This window comes from Puntigrus tetrazona, chromosome 5 (assembly GCF_018831695.1).
Source record: "Puntigrus tetrazona isolate hp1 chromosome 5, ASM1883169v1, whole genome shotgun sequence".
Lineage (NCBI taxonomy): Eukaryota > Metazoa > Chordata > Actinopteri > Cypriniformes > Cyprinidae > Puntigrus > Puntigrus tetrazona.
The window spans coordinates 18,489,446-18,517,006 of NC_056703.1; the positions used below are offsets into that span (position 1 = coordinate 18,489,446).

At 38.2% G+C, this 27,561-nt stretch overlaps 1 protein-coding gene across 4 annotated transcripts in view; it reads right to left on the reverse strand.

Annotated features, from left to right (window-relative positions):
* fam172a (family with sequence similarity 172 member A) overlaps positions 1-27,561 on the reverse strand; it is a 148,535-nt gene that overhangs the window by 103,473 nt on the left and 17,501 nt on the right. For all 4 annotated transcript variants that reach the window (XM_043240144.1, XM_043240145.1, XM_043240146.1 and 1 more), the window contains exons 5-6: positions 26,436-26,501; positions 25,111-25,302 (exon numbers count right to left, since the gene is read on the reverse strand). In XM_043240144.1, coding sequence (XP_043096079.1) covers positions 25,111-25,302; positions 26,436-26,501 — 258 coding nt within the window. The remainder of the gene's footprint in view (positions 1-25,110; positions 25,303-26,435; positions 26,502-27,561) is intronic.

Sequence of the window (27,561 nt, forward strand, 5' to 3'; positions counted from 1 at the left end):
ATAATAATGCAATACTCATTGATACGGTGCAATGCCACCATCAGTCCACCCAAAAAATCCAACACTTTTATTTCTGAGGTTTTCTTGAAAGCAGGAGTGCTATCGCTCCGCAATCTCCCCCAGATCTGAGCAAACATGGCCGAAGCGCTGCTTACTTATGCAGTCATTTATCTTTTCATCACAGTCAGCTTACCAGCTCTTTAGTACCTTAACATCATCCTGCTTTCAGGGGCAGCCACACAGGGCGCAATCCTAACAAGGGCTAATGCCACCACACCAGCCACACAGAGAAGGAAAAAAGGTGCACAATAAGAGAAATGGAAAGAATAAATAAGAACGGCGAAAGGAGAAAGAGACAGTGGAAGCAAATGACCACAGACACACTCAGGCCCAACCCAGGTCCTAATGAATAAAAATGAAGATCTTGTCAAATGATGAAGTGACAGGTTAATTTGCAGCCCTAAGATACAATGTGAACAAGCAGAGGGAGAGAGAGAGAGAGTGTGTGCAAGGGGGGAAAAAAAACAAAGGGAGGGAGGGAGTGAGGGAGGGTGGAGAAAGAGAAAGAAAAAGACAGAGCTGTCTCTGTACAAGAGAATACTGCCACCTATCTGTAGACCTCAGCACAGCAAACACAATCTCACGATAAGACAGGCAATCTTGCTTTAGATGCAAACATGCAGGGAATAACAGAAAGAAGAAAAAATAGATGGGGGGGGGGAGGCCCAATGAAAATCAGACAAGTGGAATTGATGATAAAAGCGAGAAGAAGATTAGATGCAGACAGTTGCGTTTGAGCCGTAACAACAAAAAAAAACAACAAAACAAAACAAAAAAAACAGGCAGGCTCACAAAGAGGCAGTGCTATCAAACGCTCACGAGGTGCCTGGAGCTAATGTCTGCTCCTCTGCCAGCTCTCTGTGCCTAGAATGTGCTGACTGGCCCCTGGTACCCTTCGCTCTGACATTAAGATCTGCACAGAGACTGGCTCAGATAACAGCCCACACACCTCCTGGGCCAGAATGCACGGCAGTTTTGATCAGAGACAAGGGGCGTACGGGAATTAGCTACTTCCTTTTGTCCTTCCGATGTCTGTGTATTAATATTAATACAAACTCGTTTTGCTTCTGCTTTCTCATTGGACATCAAAAGGAGACCTGAAACAATGTTAGATTGGCACCGATGTCCACACTATCCGAAACAAAAAGTTTGAGAATATATCTACTACTATACTATATGACTACTAATTCATACAAGTCATATACCATATCATTTATTTAAACATATTCAAGTTTGCAGAACTTAACGTACACACTGCCGTTCAAAAGGGATATTAATGTTTTTTATTTAGCAAGGATGCGTTCAATTTCAAAATACTCAGATTTATTGTATTATTAATATAAAATGCAAAAGAGCAGCATTTATCAAAAGAAGAAAAAAATTTAAGCTTGCACAAAAATATGAATAGCACAACTGTGTTCCAAGATTGGTAATAAGAAAAAATATTTCTTGAGCATCAAATCAACTTATGAGAACTTATGGGGATCATGTGACACCAAAGACTGGAGTAATAGCTGCTGAAAAATCAGCAAATATTAAGCTTTGCCACCACAGGAAAAAAATACATTTAAAGTAGTAAAAAATGTAATATTTGAACATTTAGCATTTTTTGTATTTTGTAATAAAAAAATAAGCATCTGACCCAAACTTCACAATGGTAATAAGAGTCCAGTGTCCAATACTGCACTGATAGATGTGAAAAACATCTAGTGTGCCTACACGTCAAAACACACAGCAAAGCGTATAAATAACACATATGCAAAATACTCGCTACAAACCCAGAGATGGAAATCATAACCTAACTTTAAATAAAGTCAACTAATTTAAGCTAGCCCCTTTCATCTGACAATAGCACAGTAGCTCCTAACTTATTCAAAAGTGCCTTGATGTTTTTGGACGGCGTCATTAACTTTATTTAAAGAACAGATGAGTTTAGACCAAAGGAAACAGATGCTTTTATATTCTAAGCAGGGCTCAGAAAACATCCGCCCAAACATCATCTCACAGTTACAGATATAAAACATGAAGGTAAACTCCAAGAACAGAAAGGAATCCTATTTCAAATCAACAGGGAAAGAAGTGCTTTAAAATAGCGCCTCCCAATTTTTTTCTTATGCCCTCCCCAAAATCAATAAGGCTTCATCAAAACTAAATGCGATACTTTTAATCTTATATTATCCAGGATATCATTTGAAATTAAAGTCACTTCAGTGACAAATGTTTTGCAGGTTTCACAACTGAAGAATGTAAAATACAAATCTTTCAGACATCTAGTCGGTAATTGCTTTACAAAACAAGAAATATTATTTTTACCACATTTTCGGCAGGTTTTATTATTATTATTTTTTTAAACAAAATTTGCAGGTTTCATCTGGGCCTGCCAATAACATATTGGTAGAAGCATGTAGATGCAACACTTGATGGATGGCATTTGAAAACAAAAGCACTAACAGGAATGCCAAGGCAGTGGGGTTCATTGCTGGGAGACCACGGGGGCTTTATGGAGGCTTTATGATTAAGCTGGCTGACAACACACAGAGAAAGGACGCTCTTTTAGCTAGCATCCGCACTGAGATACCAGAGCAAACAGGTCTTAATCACCCCACAAACCCTGAATTTAAACACCACGTACACAGCAAGCAGCTTCCCAAACCTGCTACGGCAATTTCAATCTGAATCCAACCAACAACTGAAACCATATGTAACCTGTCGGGACACCACACACCCTCGGTGTCTATGTATGATACTTTGAGACTTACAAAAGTGTTCTGGTAGTCCTGTATACCATCACTGTAAAAAAGGAATTTCTTAAAAAATGTTTAGGTGCTCCCAATTTGTCTTAAACTTGAATAACAAAACTTCAACAGCTGTAAATAAAGATATAAGCTCTATACAGAAATCCAGGGTAACACTTTAAAATCGGTAACAACAATTTAATAGTATTTCCCTAAATAAATTCCTAATTTGCTGCTTATTATTAGTTACTAAGGTAACTGTTAAGTTTAGGTATTGGGTAGGATTATTCATATAGAATAAAGCATTAATATGTGCTTAATTAGCACTAATAAATGGCTAATATTCTGGTAATATGCATGCTAATAAGCAACTAATAAAAGAAAGTGTTACCAAAAACAGCATATATCATGGAAAATACTTTGTACTTTCTGCTGCTTTGCTTTATGCCCAATAAAAAAAGAAGGCCAAGCTACAAAGATGGAGTTATTCTGGCATGTTTGGCTTTATTCTGAGAAGACAAAGCTCACAGGGTACATGAGCCTGATAAAACAGTTCTCTTGCATCACAGGCCAAATCTGCTGAAGTCAGGAAAACAAAACTTTGGCTTTCTTCTCATTCATCCTCAAGTGCTCATGTTTCTTTCATCTAGAGCAGATGAAAGCACTAGTCATCGTTATGTGGGCATCTTAATGTGCTGTCTCAGGCCTGAAGGGGTCAATGACTGAGATTACTGAACTCACCACATCTAAACGTGTCACCTGTTTCAATTAGGAGACAGACAAAAAGACACTGCAGAGTCACTGGTGGGATAAAGAGTGCAACAGATGCAAACACAATGAAAGCATGAACTAGAGGTGAGGTGGGAAATCAATGCGGCATACTGCTGTGATATTCCTTCACAACACCTAATCAATAAACTAATGATAATTATCATCATTATCAGTTCAATGCTATAGCAAATGCTTCAACGTTTACAAAAAGGGTTCTTTGCCACTACAGTTTATTCATAGAGAGCAGAGTTTTTCTTTCTGATGGCAGAAATTACCATAACACATCTGCAAAGATCTAAAATACCCTATTTGCATTCAAAGTCTGCCTTGTGTTTTTAAAGCTTAATGCTTTAAAGAGTTAGTGAGAAACATTTTTTGCAGTTTGTAATAAACGTGTCATTTAATGCACTCAAACCTTTTTGCATATTTCATTTTAAATAAATATGTATCTATAATATACTATAATTAGCGCTGTCAAATGACTGATCATGATTAATCACATCCCAAATAAAAGTTTTTGTTTAAATAATATATGTGTGTGCTGTATTCATTATGTATATATAAATACACATACAGCATATATTTAAAAAATATATATGTACATGTATTTATACAGTATGTATATTTATATTCATATAATTTATACCATATATAAATATATTAAATATGGAATTTATTTCTTAAATATAGAAATACGTATAATTAAATATAAACTATGCATAATAAATATACACAGCACGCACACACACACACACACACACACACACACACACGTATATTATGTAAACAAAAAACTTTTATTTGGTATGCAAATACTCATTTGGCAGAACTACATATATTACAGTACAATACAGTGTAATATAATCATGCTTGTAATAATGAACTGCAACATGTCACAACAATTAATTGAAAATAATACCAATATCTATCATAATAGTGAAACTGTATTTTGAGAGACCTAGCAAATCCCACTCCTAATCTTTATGCATGCACATATAATAAACACAGTGAGCTGTGCAGTATGTAGGTTATTGCAGGCTCTCTGCACCACTCTCTGCATTACAAATGCAATGCAAGGCTGTACACAGAGCACACTAATTCTACTTTAACTAACAAGAAACATGTTAATAGATATTAATATATATAACAGAGAGCAATAGAGAGATGACACCTACAAGTTCACAGAAGGACAAAACGTATCCAAAGCAAAATCTGAAGAGTCAAATATAGCAGACTATGTTTTCTCTCCCTCTACCTCTCTCTCACTCTTTTCATTCACTTGGGATACACGGGTGTTTTAATTGATGGAGCATTACCGGGGCTTGGCGCTTTGATCTCAGGCTGTGGAGAGAAAGGGGTTGCATGTGGTTCGTGGTGGTCTCCCATCATACCTTTGGATGATCACAGACTGCTCACCATCGTTTGCCTTTCTGGGACCACATCAGCTGTTTTCCTACAGCTAGCTGACGACTTTATTAGACTCAGACAATCGCTCGGAAATACCCTGGTGTGCTGCTCCATGAACAGACACACAAAAACATACAGCTAAACTTACAGCCAAGAGCCCAAATGTGCTGTTATCAATGGGTGAAGAAAGGAAATGTTTCATTGACCGTGGGATTTAAAAGCGCACACTTGTTGCCCTTATTTTTCAAAATGTTCTTTCTTTTTTTATCCTTCAATGGTTTTGTCAATCCCACGGAGCAGGCAAATATTTCCCAGCCGCTAGTCTTGAAAGCTCAATAATGTGCTTGTGGAGGATGAGACATTTCATGTTACACTGAATTCAGGGCTCTGCTTTTCTGTGGGTCGGCTGCAGGAGTCAATCAGGCATCGATTTTTGCAGTGTATAGCTTTATTGTCAAAGGATTAATTGATGAATTTTTCATTTGATGAGTCAGGTACAATGGATGCTCACAGCCGTACTGAGCCGAATCCTAATTTCACACTTCCAATCCTTCAGGGTTACTCTTTCTTTTCACCCGTTCTCAAGCTTTATCATAATCTATTTGTTTTAGCACCTGCTGTAAAAGAATCCCAGAATCCCATATATACACATACGCACACGCTAAAGATCACAAAACAAACACGCTCAGACAAACCGCCTGTGCCTCTTGTTTGCCAAATGAAGATGTTAAGCGAGTATGCGCATGCGTCGTGTTCTGCAACACTTTCCAGCCCAAACAAAAGCCACTGTACCACTGTTCAGAGCGCTCGGCTTTAATTCCCCTGGATCAAAATGTTAATTAAATCTTAAGGACGGGGTTTAAGAGATTCAGAGAAAAAAAATGTGATACATGAAAGCATGAGAATGCATGTCAGATAGATAGTAAGAAAAGGGAGCAGAATTCTATTAGAGTACATATAAGTGGTTAATGTACTGTGTGAACAATAACTGCGTGATAAATGGCACTGACTGTTTTCAGGTGTCGAGTGACATTCATTAATTCATACACCCATTAAATAAATGGTAACACTTTAAGGTCACACTTTATTTTATGTGGCCTTAACTACATAAAAAAAAAAATACAATGTACTTATTATGGTCATACTGTATTGCAAAACACTTTTGCTGTTATTGAGGTGGGATAGTAGTTAAGGCCACCTAATATACAGTGCGACCCACCTTAGCATAGCCACCAATTCTCATTATTAGCTAGTTGCTAATTAGCATGCTTATTATTAACATATTGGTTGTCTTTTAATACTGAAAAAAAGCAAGTATTGTATATGACCACATTCTACATCCCTAATCAATAACTAAACTTAATAACTAACTATAAATAAGAAGCTTACTAGCTTCTTTTACTGAGAGTTTACTGAGGCAAAGGTCATAGTTAGTAGTTCGCTAATAGTGAGAATTGGACCTTAAAATAAAGTGTGACCAAATAAATAAATGACACCATTTGTATAATTTTAACATAAAACACCCCAATAAATAGCATACATAATACACACACACAGAAATTACATTACTTGAAGAGTGCAAAATCTCAAAAAAATTTCTCAAGACTATTTTCATTTTATGTATATACCAAATGGAAAAGCAATTGGATTAAAAATGACTGGGTATGTCAATGTTAATTTACTATCTACTATGGCCTTTTCTTTCTTGTGACATATTCAATAAAACAAGCGGGTTATGACAGTCCACCTTAAGGCTCTGGTGTGGGACTGCAATGAGTTAACTTGAGTAAACAAATTCCTTGATTCCTCTCAGTCATACTCTTGCCATTTTCAGTTTGGCTAAAACAACAAAACCAGCTGTGGCTGCATGGCTGGTAGAAAAAATGTTTCTCGGAGGAGTTAAAAAAAAAAAACAAAAAAAAAAGAGAGAGAGAGAAATATATAGGCTTGCACATTGAATTCAGGCTAGTTTGCCAAGCTGCTGTCAGATGGGCTTCCAGCAAACCGCAATAACACCGCTTAGAAAAACTCAACACAATTTCGTGCTGTGAGAGGTTTTCCAATTGACTGTGGGGCCACCTGGATTGTGCGAATACACTTATTTGACAAGACACACAAAAATACAGAGACAAAGAAAGGGAATGTTGTAATGAATTTGAGAGTGCTGCGGAGTAAGGGGGAAAAGGGAAACCGAGCAGCAATAGAACGGTAGCTAAAACAAACACAGCGTGATGGCAGGCAGGAAGCCGAGGACTAGCAGAGATTGGCCCGCTTGTCAGTACAGTAGAGCAAATCGACAGAACACACTGAAGGAATTGCACTGAGGGAGGCACTGGAGAGCGAGCCCCACATCTCTCCATGTCAGGTTATCCCAGGGATCTCCAACATTGATGGACACCAAATGCCTTTAGCAGAGACAGCCTCAGTGAGCTCCCCTACTGTTCTTGGAGGAACTTTGTGACTGATAGGCAGACCAGGGCGCCCATATCTGCAGGTGTCAAAAGTGAGGGCGAGTAAGGAAACAGAAGAAGCCGGATGATCAAGTCTGAGAAGACCTGATGGAAGGTGCCATGCACTCTTAATGGCCAGAAGGTGTCAAGTTTTGCTGTCGAACTGAAGACCCCGGCGAGTGGGATGGTTGCCAAACTGAGATGCTGATTACCAGCAGGTCAAAACTTGAGTGAATTGTGGCAGGGGAAAAAAAAGTTACCACAAAGTTCTGCCTTAAAATAATAGAACGCTGACTTTAATTACTTGACGAGAACTGCGAACATTTTCAATGGGATAACCATCGTAGCATAGCAAGTTTCTTGAAGTGAGAAATAAGCAAAGAAATAGTTACTGTCGGTTACAAAATATCACATTCCTGCCATGCCATGCCATCCCAAGGGGAGTAACTTTGGAAAAGGGCTGAAGTTAATCATCTCCCAAGGACAGACTATGATCCCTGTCAGATCATTCCCCGGTCTGCTGTGACCCTCACCCCATCTCCGCGCACTCAATACATACCTTGAAGCACACGAGCGCTCACACAAACACACACTTCTCTAGAACATCTAGCTTGCCCTTCACAACCAACTCTAATTTCCTCAGCTCCAAATGTACCATCTCCATGCCTGTAAGGTAAACGACTCTCCCAATTAAAGCTGGTTAATGTAAGTGCCCATCATGCCACTGGCTGCAATGGCAGACTTCATTTGTGAAATCCAAGATTTTTTTAACCTTAAGCCTGGAGCAATGGACAGCCAAATGGAACAGCACTTACCCCCCAACCCCTGAGAAAGTTATGCACTCATGCACACGGGGGGAAAAAAAATGAAACTTTTCTTGTTTAAAAAGGAGGAGGAAAAGACTAACAATAGAAGCAACAGGATTAATTGATGAAGACCGTATCATAAGTCTTACACATGTGACTTAAAATGAGAGCATTTGTAATTCAATTCAAACTCCAAGGACTCTGACACAAGCAGTCAGGCACAATGACTCCAGAAGCTTTGAAAGACTTTCTTTTTCACGTTCTCTTTTTTAAAAGAACAAAAGACATGACTTTAAGATCAACAGCACAGTAGAACTGCATTAACATCTTCCGGCATTTTCTTTGTCAGTGTACTCTTTAAATGGGAAGTTTCCATGAAAATAAAAAGAGTTTGAAAGATGAGTTGTGTGCCATTTACAATTAAATACAGGAACACCTTTGAAATGACAAATACATTTCTAAATGTTAAACAATAACAATTAAACATTTTATCTAGGATTAAAGGAAATAAACATAATGAAAAAATTTTATAATTTAGGTTTGCGATGACGATACAACTTTTCTTTTAATGGCATTCCAGACAGACTTAAGGCAGAAGAACACTTTTCCATTAGTCATGAAAATTCTACATTTCAGTACAGTAATTTCTATTTTGTCATTCTAAATTCCTAAATTCTTAAATCTAATGACCACTCATGTTTAAGGGGAGAAGAAACTTTGTTTGAATATTTGGGAATCTTTATCATACAAAACGTAACGGAATAATGCACTGTTGATCATTTAATTCATATAAAAGTTTGTGCTATGACTAAAATGATGTCTAAATTGCAAATAATTATTTTAAAGTTAAGAGGTATTTCAATTAAAAACTATCCATCATAAGAGCTTGTAAAGTACAAGATCACAGAGCAAATTCCTGGGAGAGAAAAGAGGGTGTAAAAAAAATACAAAAAAAATCATCCAACAAGTGAAGGTGATAAAGTAGAATTCTATTCCAAAAGGTAATAGACAGTGCTGGAGCATGACCCAGAAAACCAATTCACACACATCGAGTGCTGAAGTCACATGGTCTCAATCATTTTCCGCAGTGAATAAAGTGCTGTGCTATGTAAATCTTTCAGCCTATGCAGCCAGAAAGTAATTAAGCCATTTGAAATAACATTGCAGGTATGTGTGTGCAATCTAGCCGAGCAACGCTGATGAGCTCTTCTAGGCCTGAGGCCAACTTAAAAAATGTAAAAGAAAAGAAGCTGCCAAACTCTAGCTGAAAACAGAAGCCTAAAGAGACTTGGTAACCTTCTTCAACAACAGTGAAATGTTATGCATTCCCTCTGAACACAAGATAAGAGATAAAGGTGTGTGTATTAGAGGAAAGTGATGGTGCAGCTGGATGAAGGTTTACAAACTGTAGTGGAAAACAAGTTGCCCATCACAGCTGAAACCAAGAAGCATAAAAGCTTGATAAAACATTGCAAGCCAGACAGACAAACCTTAAAGAAAACCCACCAAAGCTCAGGGCGCTTCTGTTGATTATATGGGGGATGAATGCATGTTTCCGTGTTTAGGGAGAACGGTGCTTATTTTCCCATCTTCCAGAACCACAAAGCCATGCAGAGCAGCACTGCAGGGGCTTCATACCGCTTGCCGCTATCTTGGGAATTACAATGAACTATTTGCAGCCGAGGGTTGAAGAGCAAAGAGCCATCTTTCCCTGGCCCTGTTGTGTCTTCAGCTCAGAGGAGCCTTGCTTGCCGATTGTTTTTGTGTTCATACACAATTGTTCCCACGGTAGCCTCTAGCTACTTTTCTGCACTGCAGAAAAGACTGATACTGTGGTAACCCAAAGGTGTCCACAAATGGATGCTTAGAAATCAATCTGGCGAGAGTCATGACCACTAGCAGAATAACAAGAAGAAAATAGGTGCAAGCTGAGGGCAAGGTAAAAAGCTGGTTGACAGAATTAAACAAGCCCTTGGGAATCTTTAAGTGGACTTTAAGATGTTAACCAAGCAATGTTGGTTTGACCTCACAGTCTTTCGCAAGAGCACTTGAACACAACATCTCAGGAACACAAAATAGAGTGATACAAGATCCATCCTCTCTGACAACAGTAACGTACATTATCGCATAAAACATGAAACAGTCATGGTAACTCGATGGACTCTTTAAGTCTCCCCAAAAAGTAATATCTAGAGGAGCCCTTCCAACCCTAAAAGATAAACATGGTGCCCACAGTCCACCACGTTCCTGCATATCCCGGAAGTGGGTCAGCCTTGGAGACTTAAGCAATGCACTGCTCCCCTTTCTGTTAGAGATGGCTGAGTCTCTGGCACCGTCGCACTCACAGGAGGAGGTTGAGGGCTTGACTGAGAGCGATTGGACCTTTCTAGGTCAGATCCCGTGACATTGCTCAGCTGGTAAAAAACAGAAAAGAGGATAAATAAACCAGCGGTGCCAGGGGAATGGAGATACCTACGGCACACTGCCTCTTCATGACACCATGGGGCACCACACCTCAGCATCTGAAATTATAGTTGTGCTCTGCTTTTTATTTGTGTTTTGTTCATTTTTTTAATTCTTTCTCTTTTTTTGCATTCTCTCTCCTGTAGAGGGAGATCAGCCTGTGGACTTCAAAGAGCGAGATGTGCCAGCACAGAGGATGGAAGCGGGGGAAAAGTGAGAAAGACAGAGAGAAAGAGAGGGAGGGAAAAAGAGTGAAAGAGGTTGGAACTGGGTCACAGGCACTGCAGTTGACTCATATTGGCCAGACTATGAGAGATCTCTCTCTTGTTCTAACTAAAACGAAGTACATGGCACGGAAACATGGGCAAACACTTCTAACCTAGTGCATCGAGGTACATCCAGCTGTCAATAAGCTTAATTGTTACAACCAAGCGAGTAAATTTGTTGGTCTGGCACCAATGGACCTCTTCTTTCAGCAGGAGCCAGCTGTTTTAACTCAGTCCACAACATGTAAAGATAACATACTCATAAGAGGACACAATGTGGATAAGGAAGTGCAGGGCATGATGCAAATGGTAATCCACCGAGGCCACTTTGACCCACTTCAGAAAACAAGTTCACATAGGTTTAGAGATTATATAACCTTCCCAAATGCTATTTGGGATCTTGTCCTTCCACGTTTACACAGATAGCAAAGCAAGTTGCATAGTTAAATACAGCGAGAAAAAGCTGAATAAAAATGTAAGATACTATGTCTAGTGAGATGAGGGCAGTTGTAATTCATTGTACTGAGAAGTGTTGCAAAGTCCTGTGAGAAAAGCGCAAGGTCATACACGGGAGCAGTAAACAAAATCACTTTAAAAGGCGATGTAAATTCATGCAATACGGGGAAAAAAGAAAACCAAAAATAAGGGTTGGGGCATTGAAAACCATCCTCTTGACTGGAAGCCGGTAAAGCTGAAAACACAAACACAAAACAGCCCCAAAAGACAAAACGGAATTTGGGCTCCAAGGGTGTGAAGGGAGAGCAAGGTCAGCAAGCAAAAAAAGCCGCAGGGGCAATTTGTCTGTACACGTTGTAGAACATGACTTTGTGACTACTCAGCTTCACTGTAAACACAAGTCGGTTAAAAGGGAGACTGGACGAGGGGTTTCAAACTTGAATAACTGCCAGTGAAGGACAAACAAAGCGCAGGATCACTTCCCTGGCCCTCCACACACACACAGGAGGCTTACAGGGACACTGAATGTTTATCAGACTTGTAAGTTATCACCAGTTCTGTACTGGAGCAGCTCAATAACATCAAAAGCAAGGCCATGGACGCTATCACGGTCACTCGTCCTCCACTACAATGACCCTTGATAAAGAGGCATAGCCGGAGCTGGTCCTCTCAGCCCCCTGCCACCCAACACAACACAAGCATACTCACACACACGCAGCTACACACATGCATACTGATAACAGACTCCAGTTGTGGAGGCATAGGGGGGGTTGGAAGTTACATCTCTCCTTCTTCCTGTGCTTTTGAGAGAGACAGGGTTGTTGCACTTCAAGGACCACCGGTGCAGCTTTCCCGCGACAGCAAAACAGTGCGATAGCATCTTCTCAGCCTCAGGAAGCTCTTCTCCCCTTCACTGGCTCTGCTGATGACATGCCTGTGTTGATTTCCAAACGTGGGATTGAGGGGTTGCCGTTCCGATGACTGACTACCTCGGGAGGAAGAGGGTGACAGCACATGACAGCGTACGGTGCGACTCGTAACCAAAAAACTTGACATAAGCGCAAACAAGTCAGCAGAGCTCACCAGAGTCCTGAGAGGGATAAGGGATACACTGTCAGCATATGCATGGGTAATGACACATAGCACTATGATGATGACATGGACGACTACAGACTCTGGTGCTGTTGTCAGGTTTAAATAACAGTGGAGGATAAGATAGAGCTACGTGAGCTTATAGGAAACACAGGGTATGTCAACACAAAGAAAAGAATGATGACATGTTTATGTGCGCATTGGGCGTCACTACTCGAAGCAGACCTGATGACCCAGGGGTGGCACCAGATGAGAGAAAAGTGACATGAGTTAGTTGAGCGATAGAAAACATCAGTGTTTCCCATTAGAGGCTCCGTCCTACATAAAGGTAGAGTTCAACCAAAATGGCTGAACACAAATAAACTGCATGTCCCCCCTTATGTTTTTTCTAACAAGTAAGTTTTTCAAAATACAAAATTTTGTGTTTCACAAAATAAGGTCTGATTTACATATCTGAATCTTTTACATGGGATCGTTTATTTTTTTTTACTGAGGCACTTTGCTATTTTAATTCCGTCTGAAGAGATTGCAGTTGATGCTATAGGTTATGACTACATGTAATAGTTCAATATAAAAAAATATATATATATTAAAAAAAATATATATATATATATATATATATATTTTTTTTTATTTTTTTATATTGAACTATTACGTGTAGTCATAACCTATAGCATCAACTGCAATCTCTTCAGACATAATTAAAATAGCAAAGTATATATATATAAAGTATATATATATATATATATATATATATATATATATATATATATATATATATATATATATATATATATATATATATATATATATATATATATATATATATATATATATATATATATATATATATATATATAAAATTGTTGTCCTTTTGTGTGTTTAAAAATTAAATAAATAAAAAGTATACTAGGTCTAAAATACAATCTGTCTCAGCCTACTACTGTTTAAATCACACATGATAGATATTGATACCTACACATTATGAGGTTGACTTAAAAGTAAGGAAATCCATAAGCTAGCTTTTAAATACAAAAATAACTATACTTTTTATACTAACTAAATAACTATATTTTACGATGAAGCTTTTTATTTTATTTTTTTATAGGTCAACTGGCCATATTTTGTGTAGGAATAAACAATGCCACTCACTTCCTGTACCTTTATTTTGAGACCTACAAAATGGTTAGTTTATCATTGTCTACCAATGGACAAGATGCACACTAATAAGCACACATATAAAGGCACAGCCCCCAAAAATAGGCTACAGCTTATTTCAAGCATTTTCAGACATATCTCATAACTTCTCCAGCATACACCTTTGCAAACTTCGCACCAACTCTTTGCCAGTCACACATAAAAACACACACCCACGACCACCGTCACCACTAACTCCTGTTCATACACACACAAACTTTTGAGCAAACACTCATAAGCTCTCTCCCTCTCTCTCTCACACACACACACAAACACACACACAAACAGGCGAAGGGGGAGCTTGAGGCAGTGAGGCACCTGGCAGTGGGAGGTGATTGAAAAGGCACTAGAAAGGTGTCAGTGCATCACTATAATTAGCCCTGTTGATCCTGCAGAAATCCAGGCCCAGGGTGCTGTTACGGAGACACACACACACACAATCCCTGGGTGGAGTGAGAACTTGTGTGTGTGTGTGTGTGTGTACAGTTGACAGGAGGTGGCTTTGGGCCTCGTACTGGTAGAAATGTGTCTACACACACACACACACACACACACACACACACTTGAACGGAGCACTTTTACTCCCTTGGGGGTCCGCTTATCAGCCGCAGTCTCTTAAGAGTATGTGCACTGACACTTGGCCTCATGTTAGTCTAAATCTAGTTCCTGAGCTATACTACAAAGAAAAAGATCTCCCAAAGAGAACTGTTTCATTAAATACTGCAAAATTAATTCATTCATTAATACAAAAAAAATATTGTGTCTGTTTAGGTGTTGGGTGAGGTTGCATTGTGTAATAGATTATTTTCTATTAGGGAAGTTCAAAAGCTACATATTTTTAAAAAAACAGTTGATGGACCGTCTGAATGACTAGTCAGTTTTAAGCAATCCCTGTTTTAATATATACTGACTGAACCATAACTTGTAATAAAAATGTAATAAATGGATGCTAAGGAAAATTACTTAAGTTGGGTAAATAACAGAAAAATAAAATAAAATAAAATGTTAGACTATTAGTGTGATCGATATTAATCTCCTTTAAAACACTAACACCTAAAATATTGTATTTTAAAATAAAATGGACAAATCCACCTTACTCACTACTTAAATAGTTAAATGTTGCAGCACATTAATTTTTTGACCCTATTACATAAATTAGGAAATCTTCATTAAATTAGTCTGGTTTCACTAGGTGTAAATGTTAAGTTTATACTATTATCCTAACTGAGGTCCTAATTTTTGTAACAAATAAATTACTGCTTTGATAGCAAAATTCATTTAAGGAACCACCCTCTTTAGTTTCAATAGTTTTTGCAATATTCTGTCAATAGCTTGAAGCTATATTCACAAAGCAGTCGAAATGTTAGATAAATGAATTAAAATTCTTTGTAATCTGGAAAGGTGATTAAATGCCCAGTGAAATAAACGCCCAAATAAACATCCTAAGATTTTTTCAAACTACGGATTGAATATGAGAAGTAGAATGACCATCAATTCACAAGTACTTCCTGCCCATCAAAAATTCACCAATGACCTTATACTGGCGTAAAAAAGTACGAGCAGCTGCTTGAGAAGTGACACATTGAGACCAGCCATGTGTCTGTCCACAGTAATCTCAACTCTTTAACCCTGGGGAGTGCCAGGAAGACACTGCTAAGAGATCCTTCCAGAAGTGCCAGTGACTGTCATGTGAACGTGACTCGCACTGTTCAAGTGGGACTACCCAAGTCAGATTTCCATTGCTGAGACCTCAAAGCTCTGGGACTCCTCCAAAAGTCAATTAGACACTTTCAGTCAGTTTTAATATCACTTTTTTTGACTGTCCATGGGCAGGCAAAAAAAAAGCCCTTCAAAAACACAGACACGTCCACCAAGGGACTGATCCTGGCAATGACAGAGTTTGGCTTCTTTATGCTTATGGAGAGGTTGTCAGTGACTCTCAAGGACACTCGGAGAGTGTGTGTGTGTGCGCACGCGTGTGTCTCGGAGGGGAAGCAGGTACGCCTGTCGGAGCGTCTGGCTGCTCCCGGTGCACAGGGGCTTGGTGACATCGCCCGAATGCTGATGTCTCCCCCACGCTTTCACCCGGCGACGCCACGGCTCCCACTCTGACTTTCAGCCAAGAGAGCGAGTGACAGGTCTGCACACACACACACACAGAGATTTGTTTCGGAAGCTTGCTTTTTTCCCAGGTCTCAGGAGCTCATTCACAGGTGGTGGTAATAGAGCTGAATATTTCCTGACAAAAGCCTCTCTTTCTCTGGGTGTCTGTCTGACAGGTGTGTGTTAGAAGAAAAGGAGGTCAGTGGTGAAGCCACTAATTTAACCTTTGGATGTATAATTCTCACACTATTTAGCACCTTTGGTTATCAGATTTAAACAACCCAAAGACAAAACAAATACAACTTTGATAATGGTTTTCAACTGTGCCAGCTTAATATGATAAGTCAATTGACATTGCTTTGTTCATTTCTACCGATGCAATAAACATACAACTACTTGAATGCATCTCTTCCAAAATAATTATACTTTCATTTCTAATTAAAAATTCTATTTTGATTTACAAGAATGTTTTCTTATTATCCATGTGAAAAACTGGTGTGCTGTTTAATATATTTTCTGATGTTTTGGAGGATAAATAGAAAGTATTTATTTGAAATATAATTTAATAATTAAATAACAAATGGTGGTGACACTATATTTTAAGGGCTGATTCTTGCCATTAACATTTACTATTGCCTCAATAAACTCATAATTTGCTGCTTATTATTAGTTTGCAAGAATAAAAATGTAGAATATGGTTATGCAGAATATGTGCTTTATAAGTATTAATAAACAGCAACCATGTTATTAATATGCATGATAATAAGCAACTAGTTATTAGTGAGAAATGGTCCTTACACTAAAGTGTTACCTACATGTATTTATTGTAACTTTTGATGAATTTAATGCATCCTTGCTGAATAAAAGCATTGATTTTTTTACATACATAAATGCATACATAAATGACAAAAAAGAACAAATAAATAAATATCTTGTTTGCAAAAAATACAATTAAAGTAAATTTAAATAACTTGTTTGCAAGAAAAAAAAAAAAAAAAGTATTTTCATTTTATTTTATCATACTATTTCCTGACATGTCATTTATGCTTGTTGCCTTTATGATTTTATGGACAGTAGTTTTGTGAAGATGAAGAAAACGGCTTAACTGAAAATTTCAGTTGGTGAGTTTTTTCCTCAAAACAGATGTGTGTTGATGTGTGGCCGATTGTTTCTAGACTCGTCATTTAAGAAGAAAGAATATGTTTTTTTTTTTTTTTGTTTTTTTACTGAGAATTTGGTGTTAATCATATCTACAGTTGTAATAAACAAGATCTTTGTTTTATATCTATACGCAAAAAGCATTCACATCATTCATACTGCACATTCAAGCAATTCAGATGCTAAAAAGTCAATATCTTCTGAACCAGTCAGCCTTCTAAAGAGCTGTGTTCATAAAGGAGCGGCAGCTATTCAAAACATTTGGAACGGGGCCACGCGGTCCATCTTCATTATCATGCACTAGCCTTATGGAAGTGAAGGTCTCTGGACATCTGAATGTTAGCCAAAGGTCCTTGAGAACAGCCATCCCTCTCCCATATTTATTATCATTTTCCAGTAATGCGGGGTGAAAAAAAACACATACATTCATTTGTTCTTCTCTTTCGTTGAACCACAGAATATGGCCAAGACCCAGTTAACCCCTATTTGCGCCAACGGTTCCTCCCCATCGATCAAGCTCTCGCAAAACGGGCCAATTTGCCCGGAGAGCAACTCTGGCATGTTTCTTTTTCTTTTTTCGCAGCTAGACTGAACTCTGACCTCCTGAGCAGTCCTCCACGGATATCTGTATGGCTTCATTTTGGTTTCCCCCATAAACTCAATTTCCTGCGAAAACTTTGCCGAGTCTGTTACCTTGACCTCAACAAAGCGCAGCGGAGAGGACGGCATGAAAAATTTTACAGATCCAGGACAACAGAAGAGCCCTTAAGACTGCCAAGAACACAAGGAGAAATTCTAATCGATACGTTGGTATGGGCAGCTTTCATTTGGGGTCGGATTTCTGCTCGAGTACGTTGTTAAAGATTGATATACAGGACAATAAAAAGGACTCTATTAATAGTACTGGGTTATATTTTATGCAGCTCTCTTTCTCTCTTCCCTTCCCTCTCTGTCACACTCACACAAGCACTTCATTCAGCCTCAGAGAGTCGTCCCAGGGAGAGAATGAGCGAAGACCTACCTCATACACTGCCACAGGCATTGTATGAGAGAATCTAAACAAGGCCATCCCATTGGGACACTCACACACTGCCCGCAGCGCAGAACGACCTACTACACACACCTCGCCGCCTGCCTCTGCCATCATATCATCAGTTCATTTTGTAGCAGAATCCAATTATCAACACTCTGTTAATGAGTGAATGATCCACATTAATGATTTTCTTGCTTATGGTCCATTAAAGGTTTTAAGCTCTCTTACAAAAATAAAATAATGTAGCAGCACTGTGGTATCTTATAGTATTACTACGGGACTGTGGTCAATGACATGAAACTTTTTTCACCCGAATCCACTAATACTATAAACATGCTTGAATAAACCTCTTCCAAAATGCCTATAGTTTTCATTTTTGAACTGAAAAAAAAAAAAAAAAATCCTCACTGTTTATCAATACTTTAAGGAAAAAAAGTTGTGGGATCCACAAAATTCATGTTGTGCAACCAACATACAGTAAGGAAAATTGAAACAGGAAATATCACAGAGAGGACCCCTGAAGACTCTCATAAAAGTTCAACCTTTATTGACAGGGCGGTAAGACTACACGATAACATACAGGTATTAAAAATATAACATATAATAATCATTCATTACCATACACATATATATATATATATATATATATATATATATATATATATATATATATATATATATATATATATATATATATATATATAGTCATACTGATATTGAATTAAATGTTATTTTACATTTTTTTATATATTTTTATTAGATTTTAAATAGAATTTATAAAACACACCATTACTACCACACCATTTTATTAATACACCATCTCTTTTTATGACATCATCCCACCCAAAGTGATGGCTCATAAATCTTAACGCAGTGATGTGAGCAGCTTGTCTGACGGTCTAGACGGCATCAGAACAATCTCTGTTGGGATACGATGAGCGAGTGACATTTGAATACGTTTATGCATGTGTATATAATGAAAAACATCTTGCTCTTAGGTAAGATGTGTCTGTGTGAAAATAAGATGACACAGAGCTATACGGATGAGCATCTGATACCTATTCTGACTGTCAGATGAAGCTACGGAGGTGGGGCGAGTCAGACAAAATTAGGCGGCAATCAATAAACGCTGAAGGCGCTCTCAATGCTCACATCTGCAAAGAAAAAACGCCAACTCATAAACCTAGCCTCGTCTGCAACACACCTCACCATCAGGACAATTAAATGGCAAATAAATCTTTTAACATCTAACGACATGGTAAATCTCTCGTCCGAGAGCGAGAGAGCGGTCGGAAACCATAAAACGGGAAGCAGACGAAGCTACAGCCAGTTCGCTGATGAGACTCTGCACGGTTAAGACTGGGGAATAGGGCCACAAAAATAATGTTTTCTCCTCGTTCTGATCAATTTTTAATTTAGCCCGGCTTGCCTGCACTCTTCCCAGGCCGGGGTGTGGTAATTATTGCATTTTATTGACAGCGGTGATTCCCGCAGGGGGCTATTTAAAAGAGTTTTAACCCCAGAGCAAGTCGCTCCCTCACATGGCCCTTTGAAGGTGTCAAGTTCATTGATTTTAACTGCAGGAAATGCTGCACCTTCCAGCAAGATGGAGAACGCATTACCCCCGTGCTGGGGCACAGTTACCCCCAGTATCCCGATGCATGCCTCTATATCTAGTTAACGTCATGGGGGGGCACCAGTTTCCCCCAACCCCCGTATACAGGAAGCGTAACATCTCTGATGCTAAAGGCTAGCCCTTAGCGAGCAAGCTATGGATCGACTGATAATCATAAATGCAGAAGAAAAAAAAACAGGTCCCCAGTCAGTAAAGAGAAAAGGGGGGGGGGGAGAAGCAGGAAACTTGTGGGATTTCAGGCAGAGAGGACAGCGATGGCATACAGTATCACACCGCATCTGCAAATGACAGAGGGAGAGAGGGGGAGATAGTGAGCCGATTTTGAAAAAGACATCAATCTGGTGAAAAAAAAAGCAACATGACAGAAATTAAACAAGATTCCTGTGTTTGAGTTTGCCCGCTTCCCGGCCCCCTTTCAGCCTCCCATTGAAATTCTGGGCAGATACAAACCCCTAGGCTTTTGACACACTTTTGAAAACACCACACCCCCTCTTTCTTTCTAGCAAGTCTCCAGAGTCGCTTCTAACTGACTAACAAGAACAGGGAGGGGATGGGGGATACGGATCTTATTTTTTATTAAAGACTTTATTCTTAATGAAATGCAGTTGCCCTTTTTATTCCTTTTTCTGACGTTTTCTTTTTTTAAGCAGGCAACCGACTGTCAGCGGCAAGGGGAGGTTTGGGATATGAGTGCGTGTGTGAGAGAGGGAGAAAGCTATATGGGGGTCGATTTGGGTCAGGGAGGAAGGGGGTAGAGTTTACTGAGGGGGTTCGGGTCAAAGCAACAGCAAAAAAACAAACATGCAGGCCAGAGACTGGAGCAGAGAAAACACGGATAAGGAAAGAACGGGACAAAGAAAAATAGATTGGAAAATAATAGAATTGTGACAAGAGGATGAGACGCAATACTCTTGCTACTTTTATGCGGCATGCATAAAAGGCATATATGAAGGAATATATCCCACAATGCAGCAAGTTCGCTCTGCCAAATCCACCAATTTAAATCTGAAAGTTTGGGGTTAGAAAGCAATAGTTTTATTAGGCAAGGATGTATTAAATTGGTTAAAAGTGACAATAAAGACAATTTATTGTAATGTTACAAAAGGTTTCTTTTTAAAAAATTTAATAAATTATGTTATTTTGTACTTATTTTGACCAAACAAATTAAGCAGCATAACTGTATTCAACATTGTTTTCAAAAGCAAGGAATCTGAAAAAAAATAAAAAAGATTTATGAAGGATCATGCGGCAAATAAGTGAAGTAAGCTTTGACACCACATAAATCATTTTAACAATAAAGAAAACACTTATTTTAAATTATAACAATGCTTTTACTGGATTTCAAAAACATTTAAAAACAATACAAAACAAAACTCTTTCCAACCCCGGACCTTTGAATGGTACTGTATGTAGGTGGGTAGTTTCATCATAGATACTGTATAAGAATAGGTTATAGACAGTACAGTTGAACAAAATATGCAGTATGCTATTATTCCTTTCCAAACATACTGTAGTCAGAAAAAGAGAAGGGATAGGAAAAAAAATCTGCAACTGTATATTACAGATAAGTAAAATAAGATTGGATGGGATAACAGGGATGAGGAAAACTGAATAAAGTAGGGAACGAGCGAGTGAACCTGCGAGGGAGAGGGAGGGAGGGAGAGGTGTTGGAAGAGTTGCAGTATATTTATTGCCTCTGTCAAGAGCTCGTTTTCACTCATGCTTCCTGAGAGCCACTAGAGGGAAAAAGATCTCAAGCTTCCTGCATCAGAGAGAGAAAAATCCTCTCACCTTTCCAGTCACGTCCTCACGTTAGCCTCGGCTACATTTTGGCTGGGTCAATGTCAGAGTAACTGCAGGCTTAAACAAGATGCTCTGAGTGAGCAATCAATCCGGCTCTGTCAGAGAGAGCGCGACCGAGAGCAGACGAGTGCAGAGGGGGGTGCTCATATGAGGTTAAATCAGCCATTTGAAAATACTGCTGCAAACAATACATTTATACACGCCAGGCACATGTTCTTGTACTCGCATAAACACTGAGCTAGTTTAGGCCAGTGGTCTAAACCGGACTTGTTTTAGGGGTCACAGATCACCCACAACTCTGGTTTACAGTACTTGAATTCTGACCCTGCAATATGAGTGAAGTCAAAATCCCACAGTCTTTCGTTTCTCTAGCTTTTTCTTGCTCTCTTCTGCTTCTGACAGGTCACAAGGTAATGATTCTGCTACAATGATGCAACAGGCAGAGCTGTCGGCTGTCAGGAGTTAAACTCATGAAGGAATAAGCTGTCATTAAGCAAGCTTGCTTTCTTTCTCAAACACACACACACACACAAGTTCATACGCATTCGCTCTCTCTGCAACCCAGCTGTCAGACTCTGGCCCTGTTTCCCAGCGCTGCCACGGCGGCCTTCTGTGGACGCCCATAGTCTGTCACACGCTCACCGCTGTGGGAATAATACACAATCTTCTCTTACACAGTAGCACGTAGTCAGTGGTGTGTGACCAGCTAAAGTCCTGCGCACATGCAGCAGCTGGATCAGCAGTTATAGAGTTTATCTTAAAAAACGTTAAATGAATGGTCATGCAATGTTTCCTTATTTAAATGACAGCATTTTAACATTTTACACCAGACCCAAACCTTTATACTCTTGAATGGTATACTGCTATTTTATATTGTGAAATACACAACAAGAAAAAAGTTTTTGAACAGTAAAACTGTAAAAAAATAATAAAAAAATAAAGTTTCCTTCTGCTCACCAAGACTGAATTTATTTGATCTGAAGTACAGTACATATATCATTATATTTAAAAATGTAATTTATTCTTCTGATTTCAAAGCTGAATTTTAAGCATTCCTTCAGAAATCAATCTAATATTCTGCTCAAAAAAGATTTATAATAATAATAATGTTAAAAAAAGCTGAGTAAATTTCTTTGATGAATAGAAGAACAGCATTTATCTTTTTTAATGCCATTATCATGACCAATTTAAGTCATCCTTGCTAAATAAAAGTATTAATTTCTATAACCCACAAAAAAAAAAAAAAAAAAAATGCAAACTTGTATATGGTTACGGTTTTCTCTCTCTTATTTAATGACTTCAAAAGCAGTTGATTATTTCTGGTCTGGCTTCAAAATGCGTCTGTACCCATTTGACAGTTTGAGCCGTCTTCCTACTGTGTTTTCTCTGACAATGCGCAAATAAAGTCGACGGTCTGCTAAAGCCCACATCAAAATTTGGAGCAACTCCGAATCCACCTGCTTTGCTTTACAATCTTATTTCTACACAGCAATCTTTAATAAAGCTTCGCAGGACAGATCAGGGAGCAATGAAATATGTTTGTAAGCACGTTAGCAGTTCCCATCAGAATAAGGCATCTCACAGGCTAAAAGAACAGACTGATCTCGGATCAGAGCGTATTCGGCACATGGCCTCAGGTGGCCTTGTTTATCACAGAGGAAATCACAAACACGAGCCGTCACTTGAAGAATCAGACAGCGCATCCGCACCCCTTCAGCAATACAGATATTGCAAAGTGACAGCCACATTCCCTCCGTCATACTGATACACACGCAACAAACTCAGGAATCTCTCTTCCTGTAAATGCTATTATGATGATGTCACGGCCAAGCCGGGGTCATTATTTAGCATGATAAATGGTCGACAGAGCACGACGTGCATTCTTTCCGTCTAACCCGTCACAGTACGCCCCCAGAATGCACTTCTTTGCAAATGCAATAAGCCACCGTCTCACACACACGTACAAGCAAACTCGCCTTCCCTGTCCGTCTTTTCCCGGCACTGTACCAAAAGTGACTTTGCCTGCAGACATCAGTGTAGGAGTGCGTGTGTGTGTGTGTGTGTGTTTTATGACATTTAGATGGAAGAGCGAGGGAGATCTCCCTTAAGTCAATTTGAACGCACGGGCCGATGAAATTACACAGGTAGCGGCGGGCGGCGTGACAAACGACTAGCCGCGATGGACGGAAATAACTCCACTCGGGGATACGTCCTCCGACAGAGAAAAGAAATGAAAATCTAAATTACAGTTTACAGTACACACGTAACAGCAAAACAGCTCCTTTTGCTGGGTAAATAAATATCTATGGATTGGGGAGAGTAAAGAGGGATACAGAGGAGAAAATAGAGATGGATACAGCAGTTTCTCAGACTACAAGCATGTGATAATACTTTCACTGATGTTAAACAATCTACTGGCCCAGTCAGGCCTCAAGTTCACATATATACACACCCTGCCAATGACTTCACAGGCCAAACCACGCTCATTTTAATAATAGAAACTATAATAATATTAGAAATGAATGTTTTTAATGTGCACAAAATACAAAAAGTTTTCATTATGCTTTCAATTCACAATACGAACATAAAAATGTGCACTACTGGTAAAATGTTTCAAATAATTATGGTAACTTAAGTCTCTTATGCTCAACACTGTATTTGTTTGAAAATACAGTAACAACTAGGGGAGGGAAGGGAATCGCAGGGTACCTTAAGATACGAATCAAGATATATCTATGAAAACAAAATAACTGTGAAAAGGGTTTTCTCTCTTTATTCAAGTTCTGTAAATCAATTATCTTATTTTTGCACTTATTAAAAGTTCACACATTTCTTTGTGTGTAAACCAACACATTTAACTGCTTATCAACTTCTTATACAGTGGTGGCAAAATTATTAGATCACTAGTATTTTCACGAGCTACACAATGTTTCGAAATCAGCTGTTTCTATCTTTTGCTGTAGTGTGTCAGTAGAAAATATAAACACATTTCCAAACATTCATTTCCTTTACTAATCCAGTGACATATTTGTTTGCACAAGAAGTTTGGAAAGAAGAAAATGGCATGGCCAGATTTTCAGACACTGTGTGCAGGAATAAAAATCACATTTAATAATTTATTAAAATAGAAATATTTCTAAATAATTGTAATAATGTTTCAGATTTTTATTTTTTGTGTAGCATAAGAGACTTGTTTCTGAAATATCGATAAAAAAAAAAAAAAAAAAAAAAGTATGTATGCATGTGGGTCAAAGATGAAACAATGTAAAATACTGCTTAAAATTTTTGTAAAATGTTTTGTGTTTAATTCAATTGCACTTTAGTTTAAGAAAAAAAATGCCAATTTGCCCATTTTTACTCATTTAAAACACAATAAAATTTAATATACTCCTTATTCTTTTTATATATTTTAATATGTACAGTCAGAAAAAGTATGTTTTTTGAATTTTATATTTTTATCTTGACATCTTTGACCCATGTATGTATTTAAAACTTTGCTGCAACTGGAACTTTGACACATTTTACTTGATTGGCATCTGATCTAAGAAAAGATAAATAAACACTATAGTCCACAAAACGACACAGCACATACACAATTAATTATTTCACAACAAAAAAGCAAAAGTAACCGCATACATCATGCATCTTTCTTGATAAATAAAAATAAAACCCACCTCTTTGGCACGGTTAATGAAGGGTATCTGCGTCCCACTGTTGAGGTCTTCATTAATGATGAGGCGTCGAGCCCACTGGCCTGCCCTGACCACACCACTGCCCTGGATGAGAACCATGATCTTCTGTGGGTTAGTGAGGGCATCCTCGCTCATGTAAATAAAGCTTTTCGGTTCATCCTCAGTTGCATCAACCTGAAGGAAAATAAATATTACAATTAGCTCCAAACTGAAATGCCAATCGCCAATATGACAGGGCCCAAGATCCTCGGTTTTATACTTAAGGCATTTTAAAACGAGAGTTCACACTACATTCCAAAATTAACGAAGTGGTCTACAACCAAGTGAAACGAGAAACCTAACATCCATCATTATGTAGTCGAACTTGTCAAACTCTGTGACCCTCGATCCGATTATAAAAGGTGTTTTTGTGTTGTTTGTGCGACTCCTCAATCGCCTGACGTGTGTCAACAACTATATTTACTCTTATTAAAGTGGGCCAGGACACTCTCAGAAACAGCAGAGTGAGTCAGAGCCTGGAATCATTTCTAATGAACGGCGCTCAATGCTGAGCTATACACTGCCGACTGCCGAAAACATCAACTGCTGTCTGTCCGCATCTGATGACTTCATTACATTGCAACAAATCCATCTTGACATTTACATGCCGCATGCTTCCTGTGTGCTGATAAGTTATGCGGCAAACTCCAAGATGAGCATAAAATCGTACGCTTAGATATAACGCAACGCATTTTGTGTCTAGCCTTCTTTAAAATGGACTTTGATAAATGGATTAAGCACTAAATGCAGTTGGTCAAAGGTAGCTTAGCCCATGAAACTCTCTGAAAGACAATACAGACTCTAAGAACATCATCTGGTAAATACTCTCCACAAATAAAACAGCTCATAAAAGCCTGCGCCAGCATTGTTCAGGTGATTTATGTAGAGTAATTTACAATGCTTTTAAAAGGACATAAATTCTATGTCTACCAAGTGCAAACACCCGCTATCAAAAATGATGTGTAGTTTAATGATACGCCTCTTAAAAAGTGTACTAGAAATCATAACGTTATTGCTCATATGAATGCAGTGACCACAACTCAGGAATCTCCTTGAGCGTACGCAATTTTACCATCAGAACAAATGTAATTTTCTCCTGGAGAGTTGAGTGTTGAAGAATATCATTCTGAAACTTAGTTTTCACACAATATAGACCATTGTAATCTTATAGGATGCCAAGCGCAACTGCATCAATGCTCGCAATAATTCTGTTTAGATTCAAATTGTGGCCATCTAAAGTATTAAGGAGGAAAAAAGACATTACTTACGGGAAGGATCTCCTTCTTCAGGTTGCAGTCGTTCTCCAAGCGTTCATAAACATACTTTGTAATGATCTACAGAAGACAAGAGAGACATCCTTATAAGTTCTTCAAACAAACTTACAAATATATCTTCCAGTTAGTCTGAAACTAAAATATACTGTAACTTTGGATGGAACATTTAGGGAAAAAAAAAAAAAAGACTGAAGGGAGTTATTCAAGAACATTAGATCGTATTTCTGGGGGTTCTTAGCAGAAGTCAGGTAATCTTAGTAGTGAACTTTGGGTAACACTTTTTTAAGGTGTCTTTGTTACGCATTTTACACCACTTACTATTATAATAACAATAAATTACACATAATTACATGCAAGTAACCTTAAACCAAACCCTAATCCTATATATAATCCTTACTGTATAGTAAGTACATTTTAATTAATATTACTCAAGAAATGTATAATCACAATGACACCTTAAAATAAAGTGAGACCAGAAATCGCTAGTAAATTTCACAAATAATTACAAAGAATTACAAACAAAACAATTTTCTTCTAAAACGCCATAAAACATATTCATATTCAAACTTAAAAAAAAAAATCGTTAACAACAAATAAAACAGTTTGAGATCCCATTTTCTGCAATAGCAAAAGAAAATAAAACAACAGCATTTCTATAACTTTACAAATCGCAAAAAAATAAAATAAAATAAAAAAATGCATGGATTTTTTATCGATAACTTTGTAAATGCTTAATTAAATAAAGATCCATTGTGTAGTTTGATTTATTTGATAATTATATAAAGAATCCTGCAATGCAACTTAAACTGAACATTTTACAAAAAAAAAAAAAAAAAAACAAAGCTCTTTTTTCCCCGTTTATGACGATGAGAATTCATCCAAGCTTTTCCGCATATGCAAAGTCCATGCAGTTGTACAGTCGACAGCCGCAGTGAATGAGATAATTGGGACTGTCTGGATTTCACTTGTTCTGTTCAGAGAGCAGAGTGTGCGGCTGCTGTCAGCCTAAAGCAGGGCAAATCTAGAGTACAAACAGCGTGTTGATGTAAGGTATGTTTATCCCTGCAGCTAAATTGCTAAAGAACATGTACACAGTGCAATTTCAACCCCGGGCCAAGAG